Source organism: Stegastes partitus, unplaced genomic scaffold (assembly GCF_000690725.1).
Source record: "Stegastes partitus isolate 25-593 unplaced genomic scaffold, Stegastes_partitus-1.0.2 Scaffold613, whole genome shotgun sequence".
Taxonomy (NCBI): Eukaryota; Metazoa; Chordata; class Actinopteri; family Pomacentridae; genus Stegastes; species Stegastes partitus.
This window is the reverse complement of record NW_007578344.1, coordinates 114,795-134,128: the sequence shown is the minus strand read 5'-3', so window position 1 is coordinate 134,128 and position 19,334 is coordinate 114,795. Positions and strand designations below refer to the sequence as shown.

The window sequence follows — 19,334 nt, the reverse complement described above, 5'->3', positions numbered from 1 at the left end:
TTCTTTTCTTTGAATTTTCTATTTCTTCTTTGTTGCCTACTGCAGCTTTAACACACCCCACTAGATACAGTTGTGATAGCTTTTTCTTCTTAAATAGGTTCACCTGTAGTCAGTTATTCAGTCCACATGTACATGAATAAAGTATTTTTCATTTCATTTCATTCATGAAGGTCTACGGCTGTGAGAGAGAGAGTAACTAATATAGTGAGTGAAGCAGAAGTGAAGACATGACAGTGTGCTGGATGATGATGGACGAGTTGATTCTATATGATGGCGTCTAATATGTTATCTAACTGCATATACATCCTACTGCACCATGTGGCATTATACTCTGCAATACAGGGCATACACCGGTGTAATTAATGCTATTAAAAATGCCCACATCAGATTTACTTGCCAGTTCTATTACACTGTCCCAAACAGAGAACCACACCATCAATGAGATGCACACAAGTGAGAATGTAGTTGTGAAATAAGATAAGTGGACCCAGCTATGAGTCAAATATAATTTCCAGTGCCTTATGATATCATAATATTTTACACCAACATTCTAGCTTGTTAATTGCTCCATAACAAGTTAATTCAACTTAAAATGTTTGTAAAAGGTTGATTTTCAGACCACTATGCAACTTTAAGTTGTTGGAGTGTCAAGGAGTGTAGTTACTGGTGCTGGATTACTGATATCATTATTATCATGATATCAATATTTTATTTCAAAACCATCAGTATCGGTATATCACGACACCCCCCAATATGTACCAGACTGTACAGGACGAGACTGTCACTTTCACTGTGACATACCTGGAACATTATAGTTTTACACACTGTTATATGAAACACTGTGTAGCCATAACAAAGTACATTATGGCACATATTATACTGAATTTGATTTGTCACCGGGGCTGCAAGGTGGAGCAGTGGTTAGCACTGTTGCCTCGCAGCTAGAAGGTCGCCGGTTCACGTCTTGGTGAGGACACCCGGGATCTTTCTGCGTGGAGTTTGCATGTTCTCCCCGTGCAGCGTGGGTTCTCTCTGGGTTCTCCAGCTTCCTCCCACAAGGTCCAAAAACATGTAATTGGTGATTCTAAATTGTCCGTAGGTGTGAATGTGAATGTGTGTGTGCGGTGTATAGATAATGGATGGATGATTTGTCACCTTCCAAAACACCCACTCCAACAACAGATGTAAACTTTATCATATTTAATTCCAATTTAGCATATTGATGATGACACGCAGTACAAAAGCAAATACCAGACATTCCATTACAACTTGGACCCAGTAAACCCCACCAAATATTAAAAAAAAAAAAAAAAACAACCACAGAAAGAAAAAAAACCAACAAAACACCATAGCACTAAGTTTGTTTCATAGTGAAGTCAACAAGACAAACATGAACATGTTGATTTGGGGGAAAAGCTAGGACCATGAGGATTACTGTCTCTTTTTTTTTCTTATTTTTTTATCTTCTTGAATAAAAACTGTTATATAGTATTTATATATTACAACACTCAACAGAAAACAAAGTAATACAAAAAAAAAACAAATTCACAAAATATGAATCTTGAACATTACACGGAGAAACAACTTTTAAGAGCGAGACCTATGGCACGTCTATTTCCTCACAGAGATTTGCACATTTTCACAAAAGGTGCTTAAAATCACAAGCTTTTATCCTAATCTGAGCACAGATGGATGGATGAGTGATGGATTCCCATGGAAACAGTGAACTGTGGCAACATGTCATTGTGCACGATCAGACAGTAGATGGCGCCATAATCCTTCCCACAAACCCTCCAACTCTTGCACTTGTTCAGCTCCCAACTGTTGAGTTTTTTTCAAAGGAAAAAGATGTCAGATTTCACTTTCTCTCCACGTTTAATGCTGAACTGGCTTCGCATCTTGAGCAAATATTACATCTTAACTGGAGGAAAAATGTGACATATTTGCCAGCAAATACCCACTTGACTGTGACATGTGAGGGGAAGTGGACAGGTTGGTCGTGGGTGGAGATTATTCAAATATTCAGAAAGTTCATTTCCACCTGCATCAGCTATGCCACTTAGACTTTGAAGTGAGAGGGGGAAAAAAAACCACATGAAAACTTTCTTTTCTTTAGCACCTCAGTTGGACCGCTAACGAATTGTGACATTTCTATGAATTTTTAAGAAGCACATTTTCATTCCCAAGTCCATACCTAGTTGGTATATTCAGTCTTTCATACTAATGTGTTGCTGTGAATATCATCATACTGTGTGTATGGTGTTAACATGCACCATGGTCAGTGACTCTAAAGCTGATCAGGTTATGATCTTAGCAACATTAATACTTCCAGTAGAAATTTAGATTCAGTAATACCTTCAAATAATTATCAGCCTTTAAAAATGTTTCCAAAGGCTAAGAATTATGTGAACCTACTGTTCGCCATGTCTATCTAATATCCAGCCTTAACGGCGGTTCTGGCATGTATACAAACTAACCATTTAAAGAGCTCATATTATGCACGTTCAGAATTTTATGTAGAAAATATTTGTCGTCTTTAATGTTCAAAAAAACCCAATTTTTGCTCGTATGTGCGTCGCTGCAGTACAACTTTTTACCTTCGATCTGATACGCTCAGTTTTAGCTCCCGCCTCTTTAAGGCCTCAACCTGCTCTGATTGGTCAGCTGGCTCGACAATAGCAAGGCTACATATCATAATACCAGAGTTTTTGAGTAGCGGAGAGAGACGAAGCCTTCGCAGAAATGGCTCGAATTAGGAAGTTTTGCGAGAAAGTTGCTCATACTTTGTTCGTTTGCATAGCTAGCTGCTGGGCAGGTGATATGCAAATGAGTTACATGATGACATCGATAAGTAACGGATTAAAATCCTGAAAATGAGGGCAGGAAAGGAGCAGTGTTTCTAAGATTTATTCCTTTCAGTGTGGATTTGGGGCTTTTTTAAGTTTGCAAAATAACAAACTAAACACCCAAAAAGCATAATATGGGCTCTTCATATTGGAGCTTCTCATTTTTTTAAAAAACAGTCGGAATTATTTTCATGTGTCAACACGAGCCTTACTACTCTTCTAACCTAGTGTGCTGAAATTCTTGACAAAAACCTGCCAGTGTCCTAGCTCTTGTGTGTTTTGTTCAGCAAAATATAAATGGATGGCATATACACAACAGCACGACCAATATCCTGGAGTGAAAATTAAAAATAAAAAAAGACTTTGGCACAATGTTCCTGCACTGCAGCAGGTGGCAAGAGCACATGAAGTGTAAGCAAACTTACAGCTGAGTGCTTTATAATTAAGCGTTTGGTTTTTTTTTGCCATAAGTGAAGCATTTTACATTCAATATTAAAGACAAAAAGCAGCAGTCTGACAAACACCAACATCTAGACTGCCAGTTAAGGGGCTGACTTACTTTTAGGTAGATACTTAGAGGCAAATTATATACTTTACATATCAATTTACATATATTGTTTAGGTATGTTTGTCAACAATTTGTGTATACACATATATATATGTACAGTCAAATGTAATCGTCATTGAAAGGTAATTCAACATTTGTCGAAAGATGTGGCTGAATTACATTAATAGTATGCACAAAAAAAAACCAAAAACATTTAGCAGCAATTACTAATGCGTACATCTTAGTGTCTGTGTGGTGAAAATGAAATTCTAACGAGTGTTTTCCTACCATTCTCCATTGAGATATGAAGACTAAACTCAGAATAGAAAATGCGGCAACATTCTGAAAGGATCATTTTTTTTGAGGTATTTCTGGTGGGCATTTATTTTTATTTTTATTTTTTGTAAATGCTCCAAGACGTTATGATGAACAAAAGGGCCGAGAAAAAGAAGCAACATCCGTACAAAACAAGAAATACTAGTGGCTCTTGGATGTAAAAGTCTGTATGAGGCAGCAGCTGCACACGTAAACAACAAACGCCACGGCGCTTTAAAGATGCAGGGAGGGTTTTCGTGGAAAGGGTGCAGATCCACGGATGAAGAGGCATATAAGCTGAGAGTTCTGCGATCACACCAGCGTTTCGGGAAGTGTGTCGGCATTGTCCGAGGACAGCAGCTGCCAGATCTGCCAGCGGTCCCTCTGCCACTCCTGCCACTCCGGACTCTGCGGCACCATTTGGGCCTCTGTTGTCGAGTTACTCTGCGTGGCGCTCGGCTTCCCGTGCTGCAGGTGGGGCTGCGGGACCGTCGCGAGCTGAGGCGAGCTCTGCGAGCCGGCCAGTCGGTGATGGGCGTTGTAAGGGGGAGGGGGCCCGCCTTCGATAGTGTTCACCCCGCCTTGAGGTCTGGAGTGACCTCGCTGGAGGCCCTGCGTGCTGTTGAGGTGCGACGTCACCGAGGGGTTGATGTTTAGCTGCAGGCGCGGTCGCCCCACGTGAGGGCTGGTGCACACTCGGGTGACCGGCGGGTGGGGCCTGCACTCCGTCTGAGTCCGTTGTACCATTGTCTGCTGCCTGCTGTCGCCATGGAGTCCGTCAAGACCTTCCTGTGAGCTGCGGGAGCTTCCTTCTGACATGTTGCCATGGGAACCTAGAAACAGAGCATCATCGCTACATCAGTGGATTTGTTGTTAATGAATAACAAGGGGGAAAAAACACATCACTAACTATATTTCCTTTGCTTTTTATGACAGGTAAATTAAACCTAAAGCCCCATAGTGTTATTATTTTGGGTTTATTGAAGCAATATTCTGCAGAATTTGGTAAAAACATTTACAATTTACTGAACAACTTCTTATTCCCGAAATCCCTAGAAGCTGAATTTGAATCCAAATTATTCTAGTTGGGGACATTTCTGCTCGTAGTTTCCGTCCTCGCAGTTGCCGATTGGTTGAAAGCATTCACCTGATATCACAAACCACTCCAACATAAATAAAAGGCAGCAGAGAAGTGGTTTCAGATGACCAGCAGTGCAAAATAACAACAGATTTAGATTGAAAGACTGAAGTATTTGGTGCTGCTCCTTGATTTTTTTTTTTTTTTGTTCCTCTCTTGCAATTAATCGCCAACACCAGGTGTCAAGCACGTCCTGTTCCGCCTCATTAACCGCTCGGAACAGAATCTGCGGAGCGCCTGAGCTGCTTTTAGAAGTGTTTACCTGTATATGTTTGGCTCTTGAGCGCCGGTTTCAGGGTACTGTGCCATGTGCCCCAAATGTTAGCGTGCTCCTCTGAAAGAAGCAGAAGAGTCGTGAATTATTGAATTATGCCGTAGGAAAAAGGGCACATTTTGTGTGAAGAGTCTCGCATCTACAGGCAAAAACAAAGCTGTCTCATGCACTAGTTAGTTTGCGGGAGTTTGAAGGTCTTCTTTCACACGAGTGGAAAGCAAACGTCCAGAATTTAGGCATTTAGGTGGTTATTTTAAGACACTGCTTATTGTACATTTATGTAAAATTTGTAGTACAAGGAAGTGATTTAAGTGAAGTAATAGTGAAATTTCATGGTGATATCTTTTGGTTACAATTTTTACCTGCAAATAGTGGTTCCTAATAGATATGTACATAATTTTATTCCTATCTATATTCTTAACGTCTTGATCGAGGGGTTTGGAATCTGTCATAGTTGGATTTATTGAACATTTTGGGCAATTTTTTATTTTTTTTTCTGGTTGTTGACTGTATTTTCTGCCTTATAGAGATGATAAAAAAAAGAAAGAAAGATATTCAAGACTCTAATATGTATAAAAGGAAAGTAGGATGCTGCTTTTACCCGATATTTAGATTTCGGTTCTGGAAGTTTACGTAAATTAGTGCATATTAAATAAGATAATACTTCATTTGTGGATTTCAATAATCATGATTTCTGCAAATGTGTCTCTGCTTAATGCCTCATTTGCATGTTCAAGCACAAATTTCCGGACGCTAGTGACGCAAAAACTCTATTGTAGAGTCTCACTTTCAAACACATTCCAGGTTTATGGGCGGTCACAGCTCACCTTTGGAGCCCCAGGTGTCAGCTCCTGGCTCTCTGCTCCAGCCGGCCACCTGCCCCACCAGAGAGTACTGCTCCGGGACCCGGAAGAGCTGTTCGCTCGCCGGGCTCCCCGTTTCCCCTCGCCTCTCGCTCAGCACCGGGGAGTTGTTGTCGTAAGGCGAAACTTCTCCGCTGGACGCCTTGTTGGAGTCGCTGGACGACCGTCGCTCGCTGAGGTTGAAGGTCTCCTCTGCCTGCAGCAGGTCGGGACTCCTGTAGGGGAAGAACAATGTGAATGAAATGGTGGAAGATAGAAGGAGATAAAAACACCAAACCTCAGTGGGTAACTTACTGGGATGCTTTTCTTCTCAGAAGGTAGTCCACTACATCTGGATCAGTTTCCAAAAGGCTCATCAGAACCTCATTTTGCAAATCAGGAGGCACCTAAAACACATATTCCCGATCATTAAAACATATTTTTTCCTATTTGTACCAACAGGAAATGAGCAGTTTCTTGCTTGTTTAACAGTTCAAGGTGAAGAAACACTGAGAAAGTTGGAGATCTGCCTTCGTTTCCAGGCTGATTCTCCTAATTATCAGATATTTATGCTTATCAGACCCAGATTAAGATTAAGGACACTGTCCAAAAACCCCAGTCTCTCCAAAGATTCCCATCCTTAAAAGCTTTCAAAGTACAACTTGCCAGATCTCTAACAAATTCAGACATAAGCAGGTTACAAAACAACTTTCAGATGTCATTCACAGAACTTGAGCTGCCTACAAGTCTGTTTTTACTCACTAAGACTGAGCAAGTCAGCCCCAATTCACTGTATGCGATTAATAACTCCTCATTGGCTTACTGCAGGAATGTAAGCCTCGGGGGAACAGCAGTGGCAGATTACAAAACATTACGGTTTAAGGTTTCAAACCTGAAATGACCCAAACATGACTGTGTTCCTCTTTGAGGATCCCAGAAACAGAAAAGAACAAAAGCGACTGATGAGGCGGTAAACTGTGCCAAAGGATTTCACGCTTCGATGTTCTATTCTGTTTTTATTTTGGAAAGAACAAGTTCGAGTATCTGGATGAAAAGTTCTTGATGTTACTGTCAGCTCGCAGGCTTGACTGCGTTTGTGCTTTATTGTTGCATGAAGTTAAAGACTTCAGAAGTGATTTTCCCCACAAACACGCTCAGTTTTTTTTACTTTCATCCTCTATGGCGTCTTTTCCCGCCCCTTCTGTCTTGCTGCTAAACCAGGCTCAGCTCTATTTTCATTAACTAAGACACAAGCATTGTCTGCTTAAGCCGGGAAGGATTGTCTTACTTTGAGCCTACACAGGAATGTGAGAGGGTAGTGTGCATCGGCCAATGTGAGCGCAGAAGGATGAGCAAAGGGATAAAAGTTAGAAAACACAACAGGGACTGACCATGAAGAGCGTGTGGTAGCTGGCGATCATCCTCTGCAGCACGGCGATGACAGCGGTGCTCTCCTCGGCCCGGGCTGAGCTCTGGACGCTGAACTCCTTGTCGGAGCTCTTCTGTTTGTGGAGCAGGTTGGGGCCGAAGATAGTGGCGAGGTTTAGAGACGTCATCTTGTTCCCTGTGATCTGAAATTAGGACGCAGACACACAAATGTGCAGCCTTGTTAATGCTCAAACATCTTCTCCCAGTTGTTTCTGATCCACCAGAATTACTGCGGCAAAACAATTTTTTTTATCAAATTAGTGAGTCTCTAACATAAACTGTACCCAATGTGTGGCATCTGGATGCACATTATGATCACATTTAATAACTTGTTAGACTGTATCACACTTTAAATGGACAAAATGGTGATTGAATCAGACAAATAGTAGACAGTGCACAATGATAATGTAGTAACACCATCCGGAGGGTTTGTGTGTGTTTTAGCTGTAGAACAGGAAAAATCTTATTTTCTACCTAGAATTTGCATTTATTTTTCATTTCTGTTTTCCATATTAAAAGTTGCACCACAAGACTGCCCTTCGTCAAGCAACTTTTGCATCACAGGAGAACGATTTCCTCCCTTATGAGGAGAAAGTCCCTCTCCGGTCATTGATTAAATCCCCAGAAACTCATTTCTGTGCATCAAAGTTTCATATTTAGAAGTTGTTTTTCCATGACAATAATCTCTTCAGGGCTTAGATGTATCTCAACACTGTTGCTTCCTCGAGATGATCCAGCTCGTGTCATCCACCCCACTTGCTGCAGCCCAAGCACACCAGCTCACCTACAACTTTGGTAAAACTACTACACGCTACACAATGACAAGTTGTAATCTTGCAGTATTTCAGTCGTACATGCTTGAACCAGAAACCTATTCAGAAGATATTAATGCTCTGGAAAGCCCCGGCCTTCTTCTTTTTCACAGTTTTTGAGATTGTCACCAGTTTCAAGGTGGAAATGCTCGGGAGTTAACTGCCTATTTTGCCCTTAATGTGTCTTCCAACATAAAAAAACAGCATACAGACATGGTTAAAAACTTAACTTTCCCCAGAGGCTGTCATAAAGAAAACTGTAGACATGGTACGACAGAAACGAGCAGTCTTTACAGTCATTTCTTCTGCTTCTAACTCTTCCTTTCTCCTCCAGTTCCCTCTTACATCTCCCATCCATCCTTTCAAGCTGATTTTCTCACCTCTCCCGTCCAACTTCCACACCTCTCATCACATCCTCCTCTCTCTTTTTTGTCACCGAGAGCAAAAGATGGATAAAAAAATTGGCATCATGGGGTTTATTAACACAAAAAAGTGTCGGAGTGTACGACAGCTGCCGCTGTTTCTGCTAGAGTTGGGTGATGGTGCACATCCTGTGACACAATTAGCATCTCGGATTGCAAACCCCGCAGAGCTTGGACAGCTTTTAAAGTTATAAATTCCCTTTTCGAACTCTTGCCCAGTTTCCTCCCTTTCCTCTCCCAGTCTCAGCGGAGGGATGGGAGTCACAAGCAGCCAAAAAAGTACTGACGTTTTGTCCCAGCCGAGCGTGAAACAGTCGGATTGACTGTCGCAGTCTCACTTACAGATAGAAGAGCCATAAAGCCGTGAAGGGAAAAAAACGCACACACACCAGAGTCCTTTCTCATGTGTGCACACAGGGACAACAAAACACGCTTCCATCTGAGCACACACATGCCAAAATCACTCTGTGGTTTTCGTTCACACGTACAGTATGGACTTGAACAACACACACTCTTGCAAAAAAATAAATAGTGGTGCAATTACACTCTGACGTACATGCATGAGGCTATTCTTTGTGCATTAAAGTTGGTAGATAGATGTAGGAAGATAGTGAAGGATGGGGGAGTGTTTGGTTCACATGTTTTCCTGAAAAGTGTATAATCCTATTGTGTTAAGTTACATAATGAAATGCAGTACAGTGGCAGACAAAGCAAAACATAAGACAAGGATGGAGGTGTATAAAAAGGCTTTCCTGTAAAGACGGGTTTAAGAATCCACTTGGAACAGCCTAAAGATTCAGCAGAACTACAGAAAATGATTTCAGAGGGCTGAATTAGCAAAGGCGTGATCGCTTTTTGTTTGGCAGGTGGTGCGAGGGATGGATGAAAAGCTGAGATTTGATAGTGGGACGTAGTTGAATAAGGATTGAGGAGTGCAAAAATGGAACTGGTGGCAAGTTTATGCTTATATGTAAAGGATAAAAGAATGGATGCAAGGATGTAAGAACAGTGGTGATGTGGCATCAACAGGTAGCTTAATTCATGATAGCTGCAATTTAACTTTAAGTGATTTTAGAGCAGCTTAACTGAGGAAAGAATTGTTAGTTTGAGTCAGACACGTCTGAATTCATGTTTGTTCAGCACCTCTGCCAAAGCCATGGTCGACCCGACGCCGTTACAGCCATCTGGTGCAAGCTTGTTACCAGATTTTTGGAGGACGTTTTTTTCCCCAGACAGTTGGGATAGTCAGGTTGGGTATGAAACTTAGACGATGAAGTCTGGCTCGTAGCTCATCCTTAAGGTGTTGGAGATTGAGGTCAATGGTCTGACAAGTTCTACCATGTCAAACTCAAACTTATGACTTAGTTTGGTTTATAAAATGCAAGAAAATGATGTCAGTGTTCCCAAAGTGAAGTCCTCAAGTATCTTGTTTTGTGTCCAACCCAAATATATTCAACTTACTTCAGCTTCATCATGCACCATCCTGCAATCCCTTGAAGCACCCCCATCAATGGCAGCCATGTCTTGTCTTTAGTAATAATGACTGCATTGTATTCCAGTGTTGACCCACGGCTTTGTTCTATCCCTGAAGAATTTGTTTTAGATTGCAATCATTGTGAGCGGAATATTTTCAAGTTAAACACCCTCATGCTACTCCAGGTGTTTGAGGAAGGCAGAGAAATATTTACTCAGTTTGCCAGATTTCCCCAAGTTAAGGTTTTTTTTCAGGCCTTTAGAGCAGTTGTTTCCTTGTACAGGCAGTAGAAGTGCAAAAGCTGAGCCTTCCAGGGTGCAGATTTGGAGCAAATGCAGCCATTAACATTATTGTGGATGCTATGGTCACTGGGGCGTACATCAGTGTTTGTGCACTGCTTCCTATCACTTCTTTGGAAATTTCCTCCCAATGAGGTGGAACCAAAAGCTCCCCTCAAGCAGTTTTCGGACACAAATGTTTCCCCCGCGCTTGGCGCTCACCTCCTGCCCGTCTTTGTCCTGCTGGTCGTGGGCATGGTCGGCCACGGTGGACAGGAACTCCAGGAGGCGGTGCAGAGTGTCGCTGTTGCATGCTGGGAGCAGGTAGACCAGAAGCTGAGTGACGCTCTGCTGCTCGTCGGAGTCCAACACTGCGGCAACAGATCAGGATGGATTGGAAAAAGAGGAATGGTAGCAAAGAAACGGAGATGGAAAGGAGGGGGAAGGACGCTTACATGTGGTGTTAATGAAGGCCGTGTAGAGCTCCTTGGTGAGAAGAGGGTCGGGCATGTCCCTGAGGAACTCCTTGAGCAGAGCAGCTACATCATGAACGCTGTGCTCTTCGTCCAGCTGGACATCGATACCGCGATCAAACTCCTCCCGTAGCTGAAGGCGGGTCACAAAAAAAAAAAAAACGGAAAGAGAGGAAGAGGGGGATTTAGAAACATCCTACACACTTAACAATGGACATTATATTCCAAGTGGCCAAGTGGCGCGCACACTCCCTTCCTTCTGGTCCTCGTGGTAGATTCTCAAACTCGTTTAACCAGTATGGATTGTAATCTTTGCAACCTTTGGATGACTTCCAGAGAATTACAAAGCCTATTCTTGACCATGATGATGGGTTCTGTGCATTTGCCAGTTTTCACATGAATAAATTCTTATTTCACAGTGAGCTGACATTGGATAGTATCAACACAGAGCAGCAGAGAACGCAAAATGGAGATTTATTTTACACTCGCCACACATAATACACAGATGTGTGAATACAAGCCGTTTAATTTGGAGAGTTTATACTAAAGAGGAGGTCTTGTAAACATACAAAGAGGTAGAGTGGTCTCTCGGAATATTATAGTTCTATTTATTGGAGTTTAATCCAAGTGTGTAAATGGTAAAAATAAATAAAAAGAATTGATTTTTAAACACATAATTTGGCTCTTTTGTCTCTCAATAGTGGCAGAGAACAATACTGTAGTGTACAGGCAGAATACAGTGGATCAGTGTACAACATGGAACAAAGTGATTCAAGGCAATGAAATCACTTTCATGATTACCAGGCAGCTGCAACTGATTTTTAACTGATATATATATGTGAGGGCAAATGTTGTTTTTCCTGATTAACCAGAACCAGGACATGTAGGAAAATCTCGACAGGCAAACAAAAGACACAAAAACCTTTTTTATGATAACTATGATGACATCTTCAGGGCTGTTTTGTTAAAAGACCTCCTTGACAAGCCTCTGAGCTCCAAGGAGTTCTTGGGCATTTTTTGTTGCTCACATTTTTACTCACTGTTGGCTCATTTTTGAAATCTAAAGTCCTGCACCTGTATGGAAACATGGCCTAAAGGAGATGGAACTCAAAGATGTGAGGAAAGTGTCCAGAGGTGTTGAGCTTAGAGGAAACTATTTTGAAGGTAGTAAAAGTACAATATCTTATTTAATATACATTTCTGGGGATGTGCATATGTAGGGTATGGGCTATCCAGTGTTTGGAATCTATGTTAGCAGCACAAAGACCCAGGAACTGTAGCGTTATTATGCAAGTCATATGGTTATCGCATTACCCAACAATGTTATCACATTCCAGATTTTCTTCATATCATGCAGACTTAATCCTTTGTCACACAAACGGCTCCTTTAGCTTTCAAACGCTGGATTATGAGGTAAATGTACGAAGTGATTGGTAAACACTGTGACGTGTGGAACTGCATCAGTCAGGATTAAAAAGCTCCTAAATGAACTTGTTCTATGTGACGCATTTGACCATGATGGTAGTCTTCCATTCCACAATCGCTTCCTATGACATTCACAAAGGCAGTTTTTATTCAAACAGCACTCCTCTGCTGCACCGTAATGCAAACCTGAAGGTCACAGAAGTGCGCTTTGTGTCTTTTAGTGAATGAATAACCTTCCCTCCCCTCAATAACCAACAAGCGCCTCCAGTTGTCTGTAACTGCTCCAAGTGGAAGTCGGCGTTATAAAAACATGCACCACAAAAGATTATGTACAAAAAACTCTGCTGCCCACACTGATTGCTCCATTAAGTTTAACCCTGATTTATGCATTCTTTGACTGCGTATTCAACCGGAGTCAGAGGTGTCAGATAATGAAAGGTGTAGGAGTGAGTGGAATGACTTAATATTTGCTTGAATAATAAATACAGCGTTAGGAGCTGCTCTGCTCGATGTGTGTGGATTTCTCAGGCTTATTAAAGAGGCGTGTCTTGTGCGTTTTTTCCTCATAGATCAGACGCAACAGCTGAAGCTTTGGTGGCATAAGCGGCACATTTCGGTGTTGGTTATCACACACTCTATTCTTAGAGAGGAGGTTTTGTTTGTCAGTGGACGGGCGACGAATGTGCGAAGAACATTTAGCACAAGAATTTTGCTCGGTGCAAAAGTGGCCGTTTGATTTGTTGCTGGTGAAACTTGGTGGCTTGACGATGCTTTCGTATAGAGAGCGAAGGAAATGATTTGAAGAGGATAACCAAATTGAGCACAAAATGAGGAAAAACTACCCACTTGTCGGACTCTCTTCTTGGAGCTTCCCACTCTAAAGATCCCCACAGTCTGCAAACCTGAGTGGGGAAAAAAGGGAAACAACCGCAATGACTATTAACAAAGCAGAAAGAGGAGAAAAAAGAAAACCGGAGGTACATCTAAGATGGTCACGGTAGTTAAGCAAGCTGCTCACCATATTTCTCGATGTGCTGACAGCAGCTGTCGACCACCCGGGGCACCTGACGGTAAATGGGATTGAGGCTCAGCCTCTTGTCCCTGTGCTTCTCCTTCTTGCTCGGCGTTTCGGCCGGCAGGGAGAGCTGCAGCGCCTCCAGCAGCCGGGACTGGTTGTCGTCCAGGTCTGTGATAGAGTCCACCGACATGCCTCCCTGGAGGATAATCAAGCATTTTATTTAGAAGTCAAAAAAATCAGTTGAATTAAAGCGTCGAAAATAATCGGGGAATGTCTCACCCTCCTGCGTGCTCGCGGTGCAGCTTCAGGGGTGTTGGGTGATGTCGACTCGTTGGCCGTCTCCGATGTGGAGCTCAGCGAGGAGTTGCTGCTGGATAACTCCTTGTTGGACGGCCGCTTGGTGGCAAACTGCAAAACACATGATCCAAGCTTTAGACTCTTTTCCATGAGTTGTATAGTTCAAAACAACTGCAGCCGGGAATCATGCAAATCCAGAGAGAGGCACATAGATGAGACCTGTAAAATGGACGAGACGAGGTCAGAGGAGTCTTTGTGCTCCTCCCGCTGTGGAGGGTCCTGACGATAACCATCCTGACGCTGCCTGTGTGTCCTGTCATTAGCGATGACCTGGGAGAGGGCTATGCTGAAGGCCTGCGGTATGCATTCTGCAGAAAAGTGGAGATAAGGGAGAAAAGAGGAGGAGCAAAGACAGAAGAAGGAATTATATTTTACTTGGGGAAAAAAAAGGGCTAAACTTAGCAACACAAGATCCAATTAAACCCTTTATCGCTTCTCCTGCTGCTTCCCTTTTTACACACGTGCAATAAAAGCATCACCAACCTTATGGCACTACTAAACTACAAGCACTACTACATCTGTTTTCCAAAATAAGACATCACAGAGGAAGAAAAAAACAGCCTGACATAAATCTGGCTACGACAACCCATTAATTCTTTAACCAAAATAACAACTTTGATGGCTCACACCCACAAGCAAATGTCATTTTCTCCATGCAGATCATTTTTTAGAAGCTCTGACACATGTAAATACCCGCTTATTCCTTTGTCCCCCCCCCCTAATTCTGAAGCATAGAAGAAAGGCAGTTTGTTTTGGCAAGACGCTGCAAGAGCTAAAGAGGTTTGAAAAAAAAAATCTAGTGGAGCAAAGCCGAAGTAATTAACTCAGGATATACTGATGAAAATTGGTGCTGTACTACTATGCGCACATGCAAGCACTGAAATATGTGCAGGGATCACTTCAGAGCAGAATGATGTCATCCTGGGCCATCACAGGCTATATATTCCATTATACACAATCCCAAAGCCAACAGCTGAGGAAAAAACGTCCAGCTGTGGAGTGTGTGTGTAAAAAAAAAAAAAAAAAAGAGGGAAAATGAGGCAAAGGAAGACTTGAGTGAAAGAGAGAAAAGCAAAATGCATTCCACAACCACAAGTGAAGGGCTGTGGTTTATGAACAACATGACCACTAACGCTGTGACACAACGAATTTGCTCCGCGGCCTCGCAGCGTTAACAGGGCTTACATAACCCGCACACACAACCTCAGCCACGCACACACACACACAACACACGCATGTATGTCTGAAACAGTATTTCACAGACGCGTCGACAACCCGACCACAATGTCAGATTTTCATAAATCTACATTTTCCAGGCCTGCGGTGCCTTAGGAACAACAGGTTTCAGCGCTCGGTTTTCTCATTTACGTCCATGTTTACATTACTTCGATGTGCTCTCGGTCGGTGGAGAAATCATCTCACAGCCTCAGGAAATAATTCTTGTTTTTCTTTTTTTTTGCACAAATGGGTGGAGCTCACCTCACAGCACCAAGGTGCCAAAAGGTCCTTATGCCCAATTAGTAAATCTGTGTTATAACTGACGGCTTGCTTAACACCATCTGAGGTAAAAACTCAGCCTTTAGCAAAGCAGATTATAGCAGCTATTCATCCGTTTTTGCAAATAAAGTTTGGCCGGGGCTCGGTCACAACACATGCACGGCTCAGATCACCGCAGCAGCCAGCATTTTACTGTTCTTTTTGTGTCCCTCTTGCAGAGAAAAGGCTAAGCCCGCTTCAAAGTGAAATACAGGGGCTGGTATTTACGGACCCCAGGAGAAAATTAAACTCAGAATCCTTTTGCAGTTAAGGCCACAGGTAGAGCCTTCTGTGCTCTGTAGGAGTAAACACAGGCATGCAGTGGAGGAAGAACCCACCTACGTACACTCTCAGTTTACATTCTCAGCTTTATGTAAAACTTAAAGGGACGGCCGGATAACAACATGATTGTTTTTCTCATAGGCTGGAGATCGCATGTAACCGCACAATGTATTAACAGCTGTCATCAACAACACGCTGCCGGTTAAAGCATGTGTAGTATTTGCAGGCTGCACAGCTGTAGCGTAGAAGGCGTGCCATCATTCCAATCCAAATCAGTGCATGAAAAGAGGACATAGCACTGACAAAAGCCTTCATTAGTGATTACAGATGGATGCATGCCGGCTGTTTTATATCTCTCAGCTATGCAATGCAGTATGGCCTTTTATTTATGCAGCTAGGGTTGAGTTTGTTGAGTTTCTTGTATGCTTTTCGTTTGCATGTGTGTGCACCAGATGTGTTGTATTTTCTTTTTTAAAACATCTCAACAACATGTTGCTAACTTTAACTGACTTCTTATCTGCTCACAAACAACTTTTCCAACCAACTACTCGACATCAATCTACAGTTAGAATCTAACAGCAAATAAAATGCGAGCACAAAAATGTATACGCAATATGTGAGTTTGCACCATTGCAGTTCCTCCGTTGGCCACTTGAGGCTGGCTCTAAAAGTGAGTCAATCTCCATAGACCACCATGTTAAAATAACAAACTTTACAGCAGAAGTAAACCTGTTTAGAGCCTCGTACAAAAAGCAGTGTTGGTCTACAGTTAGTTTCTTCATTTTTTAAAATAAAAATGACCCCATTGCTTTGTATTAAAACTTCAAGTTGTGCACAATTATAGGCTTTGAGTGACAGATCATTGTCTGATGTCCTCTCACCTACTCTCTTGAAAGAGACTTAGCAACTTGTCGATAACTATAAGCTCCAAAATCTCTGGATCTTCCGTTTCCCATAATGTGGATTATTAGATCCTTCTCTCTGGGTAGGTTCCATGCTAGTTTGGCCTTTGTGCTTTTCTCATTGGCTTTAAATAGCCTTAAAATCTTGTGGCACAACATTGCAAGCTCTGCAAAATCAGTAGCGGTTAAAGCATGGCAGCCTATCAGAAACTATTTGGATGTGTGTGTGTGTGTGTACCTTCTTTGTACGATAGAGCCATAAGCAGCCGCACTCACTAGTCTGATAAGAAAATCTCCTTTTATTTTATGTTCTCTTTTCATTGAAGCGTCTTTGAGGAACGTCCTTTTCAGAGTGTGCTTCTCATAGCAAGAGTCCCTCCACTTCAGCTAAATATAAACTGTTGAAGCCCAGTAAACAGAAACTGTGTTTTTATAACCTCGCTGTTCACCTGCCGGAGGGCCGTAGACCACAGACTGGTCCTCTGTCTCGCTGGCAGGAGATGGAGAGAGATGTGGCAGCGAGAACAGACGGAGAGAGAAATCCCTGTGAAGTGGCGAAACCGTGCACATGAAAAACAACTCGGCATACCTTTGTCTTTACTCTTCTCTTTTGCTAGAGAGTCCAACTTCCTCCTCAGTGACTTTTTCCTCTTCTGTCCATCTGTGCCAGAGGGGAGAGAAGAGAAGAAGAAGAAGAAAAAAAACAAGTAAATAAATCATCTGAAACAAATGGTTCCCATATCTGCTGTATCTTATCTGGCTTATTATATTTAATAAGCTTATGTCAGGAATGCAGACGTAAATTAACCACGGGGGAACGCTGTCCGTGAACTTAAATCCAGTTAACAGAGCTGTCAGACGGGGTCAGCCGGGGTAGTAGGCAGCACAAAAAAATCCTTTCAGAACACATTCAGCCGCTTATACTGTTTGTCTGAACTGGCCGATATGTGTTGGAATTCTACTACTTGGTGAATATTACACTTTGCAATGCCATACATGGGCAGCTATAGACATTTCTGGCCTGGTTTCTTGACAAATACCTTCTGGATTTGCGCATCTTAGCATCAACCCGACTGATTAAATGTTAATGAAATGACTGCGATGTAATGAACGGATAATAAGAAACAGAAAGAAGTCTCTCAATGTACATGAAGCGCTCGGAGCCAAATAATTATTGTAAACCCCCACTGAGAGCCTCGGTTTAGAAGGGAATTAGTGCACTTTGCATACTACAAATACATCTGATGTGCTGTAATTCCCACAAAAGAAAAAACAGCAGAGGCAAACAATCACATTAGGTGTTCTGAATAAGGATATTTATGGGTACATGAGTGCATTACATCCAAGTATCGGACTGGAATGCTCTGAAAGGAGGACACCACTTTGTCAGCTGTCAACTTGATGAATGACTCCTGAATGTGCTGATTAATGATCAGGAAACTGTGGAAACTGTGGCACACGCAAACTTTCAAGTCTCGGAATCCTGCATCTCGCGCCAGGATGTCAGCTCATGGAAACCTCAGCAACTTTTTAATGTTATCATTCTGTCACTCCGCTATTTGTTTTGTTGGTCTCCAAAACCAACACTTTTTTTTTTTTTACACATCAGATCTTTCTGGACTTGTTCGGGAGCCTTGATCTGTTGGTTTAACAACCTCGGTTTGAACCCCAGATGTTCCCTTCAGCTGTATCGAATGAGTCACTCGTGGGGTTGGGGGGGAATTTCATCCAGCTCCCGCAACGCACTCGATGGTAGCGTTAGCAGCTTACGTCAGGGAGCAGGTTGAGTTTCTTCCCCTCCCCTCCTCCTCCTCCTCCATGTGTCCGACCATCTCTGACAAATCTGAACAAGCTGCTGTTCTTCAAGAATCAATTTATAACCACTGCAGTGATGTATGAGAAATGTGTGTGTCTTTTTAAAGCTGAGAGTGCTGGAGAAGAAGTGAAATATTACGGAGGAAAAATAGGTGGGAAACGGCGAGGATGGGGTGCGAGATACGAGGAGAAAGAAAGCAGATGTTGTGATGGAGACCGAGGGCAGCAAGAGTGAGCAAGGAGAAGCAGAGATAGGAAATGGTTTGGATTTTTGACAGATGGCTCCTAAAGCCGTACGGAAATCCCCCAAACCTCCACACTCCCCAGTTCAACTCCCAACCAGTTGTGAAACTGTCTGATGAACCTTTGCCGCTTTTTTTCTTTTTTTTTTTTTCTTTCTCGTCACACCCTCGTCCCATCCCTCTTTGTCTTTCTCGACTCTGCCTTTCTTTAATCTGCTTTTGGTTCTTGAAGAAACACTAGAAACATGACCCCTGGCACTCAGCTAAATATTAGAAACAGCGGGCCTGAAAAACACACATTAGCAGAGCTGAAATAGCAACACACACACACACACACACACACACACACACACACACACACTCTTACACAGTTGAAATATTTCTCTCGCTAGCACATGGCGGCCGTCAGGGGCTCTGGAATTCATAAGCAACACACACAAGTACGTATTAAATCATGGTGGGGAGAGGTTTAACCTTCAGCAGGAATGCAAGGCCCTGGATAATCCACTGGCTGCACTATTCTGCTGCTATGGCACCCATTCCACTGCAATACAGTGCAGCGGAACAAATGCTGCCCGGGCACGGACCGACTATTCTAATAGCAAGACGTCATCTTATGCAGACAGTTCAAGTAAAACTCTGGTTCATTACTATTTGGGTCAAAGTTTTGGCTGTTGGGAGAAACTGCAGGGATCTGGAAGCAGAGGAACGGTGCTGTAACCAAATCTGAAGGGTCGAGGAAGTAAACGGTGAAAACAAGCCAACAGTTGAGCCGAATGATCTAAACCAATGGCTGCGAATGTGGAGGTTTGGACACCTAAAGGCGTCATTAGACCAATCTGATACTGTGATATAATTAACAGGATAAAAAAGCAAAAAACAAAGTACATTTCTGCGCCTTTTTCTTT

General features: G+C 42.5%; 1 protein-coding gene across 4 annotated transcripts in view; it reads right to left on the bottom strand.

The window, feature by feature from the left end:
• Positions 1 to 1,185: 1,185 nt before the first annotated feature.
• Positions 1,186 to 19,334, bottom strand: part of LOC103362883 (rho GTPase-activating protein 6) — an 82,827-nt gene continuing 64,678 nt past the window's right edge. For 3 of the 4 annotated variants that reach the window (XM_008289397.1, XM_008289399.1, XM_008289400.1), the window contains exons 3-14: positions 16,959 to 17,030; positions 13,809 to 13,957; positions 13,572 to 13,700; positions 13,293 to 13,488; positions 13,121 to 13,176; positions 10,832 to 10,982; positions 10,599 to 10,747; positions 7,354 to 7,533; positions 6,278 to 6,369; positions 5,948 to 6,198; positions 5,109 to 5,180; positions 1,186 to 4,541 (exon numbers count right to left, since the gene is read on the bottom strand). In XM_008289397.1, the coding sequence (XP_008287619.1) occupies positions 4,021 to 4,541; positions 5,109 to 5,180; positions 5,948 to 6,198; positions 6,278 to 6,369; positions 7,354 to 7,533; positions 10,599 to 10,747; positions 10,832 to 10,982; positions 13,121 to 13,176; positions 13,293 to 13,488; positions 13,572 to 13,700; positions 13,809 to 13,957; positions 16,959 to 17,030 (2,018 nt within the window). In that variant the 3' untranslated portion in view covers positions 1,186 to 4,020. The remainder of the gene's footprint in view (positions 4,542 to 5,108; positions 5,181 to 5,947; positions 6,199 to 6,277; positions 6,370 to 7,353; positions 7,534 to 10,598; positions 10,748 to 10,831; positions 10,983 to 13,120; positions 13,177 to 13,292; positions 13,489 to 13,571; positions 13,701 to 13,808; positions 13,958 to 16,958; positions 17,031 to 19,334) is intronic. The other variant, XM_008289398.1, reaches the window with a different exon arrangement.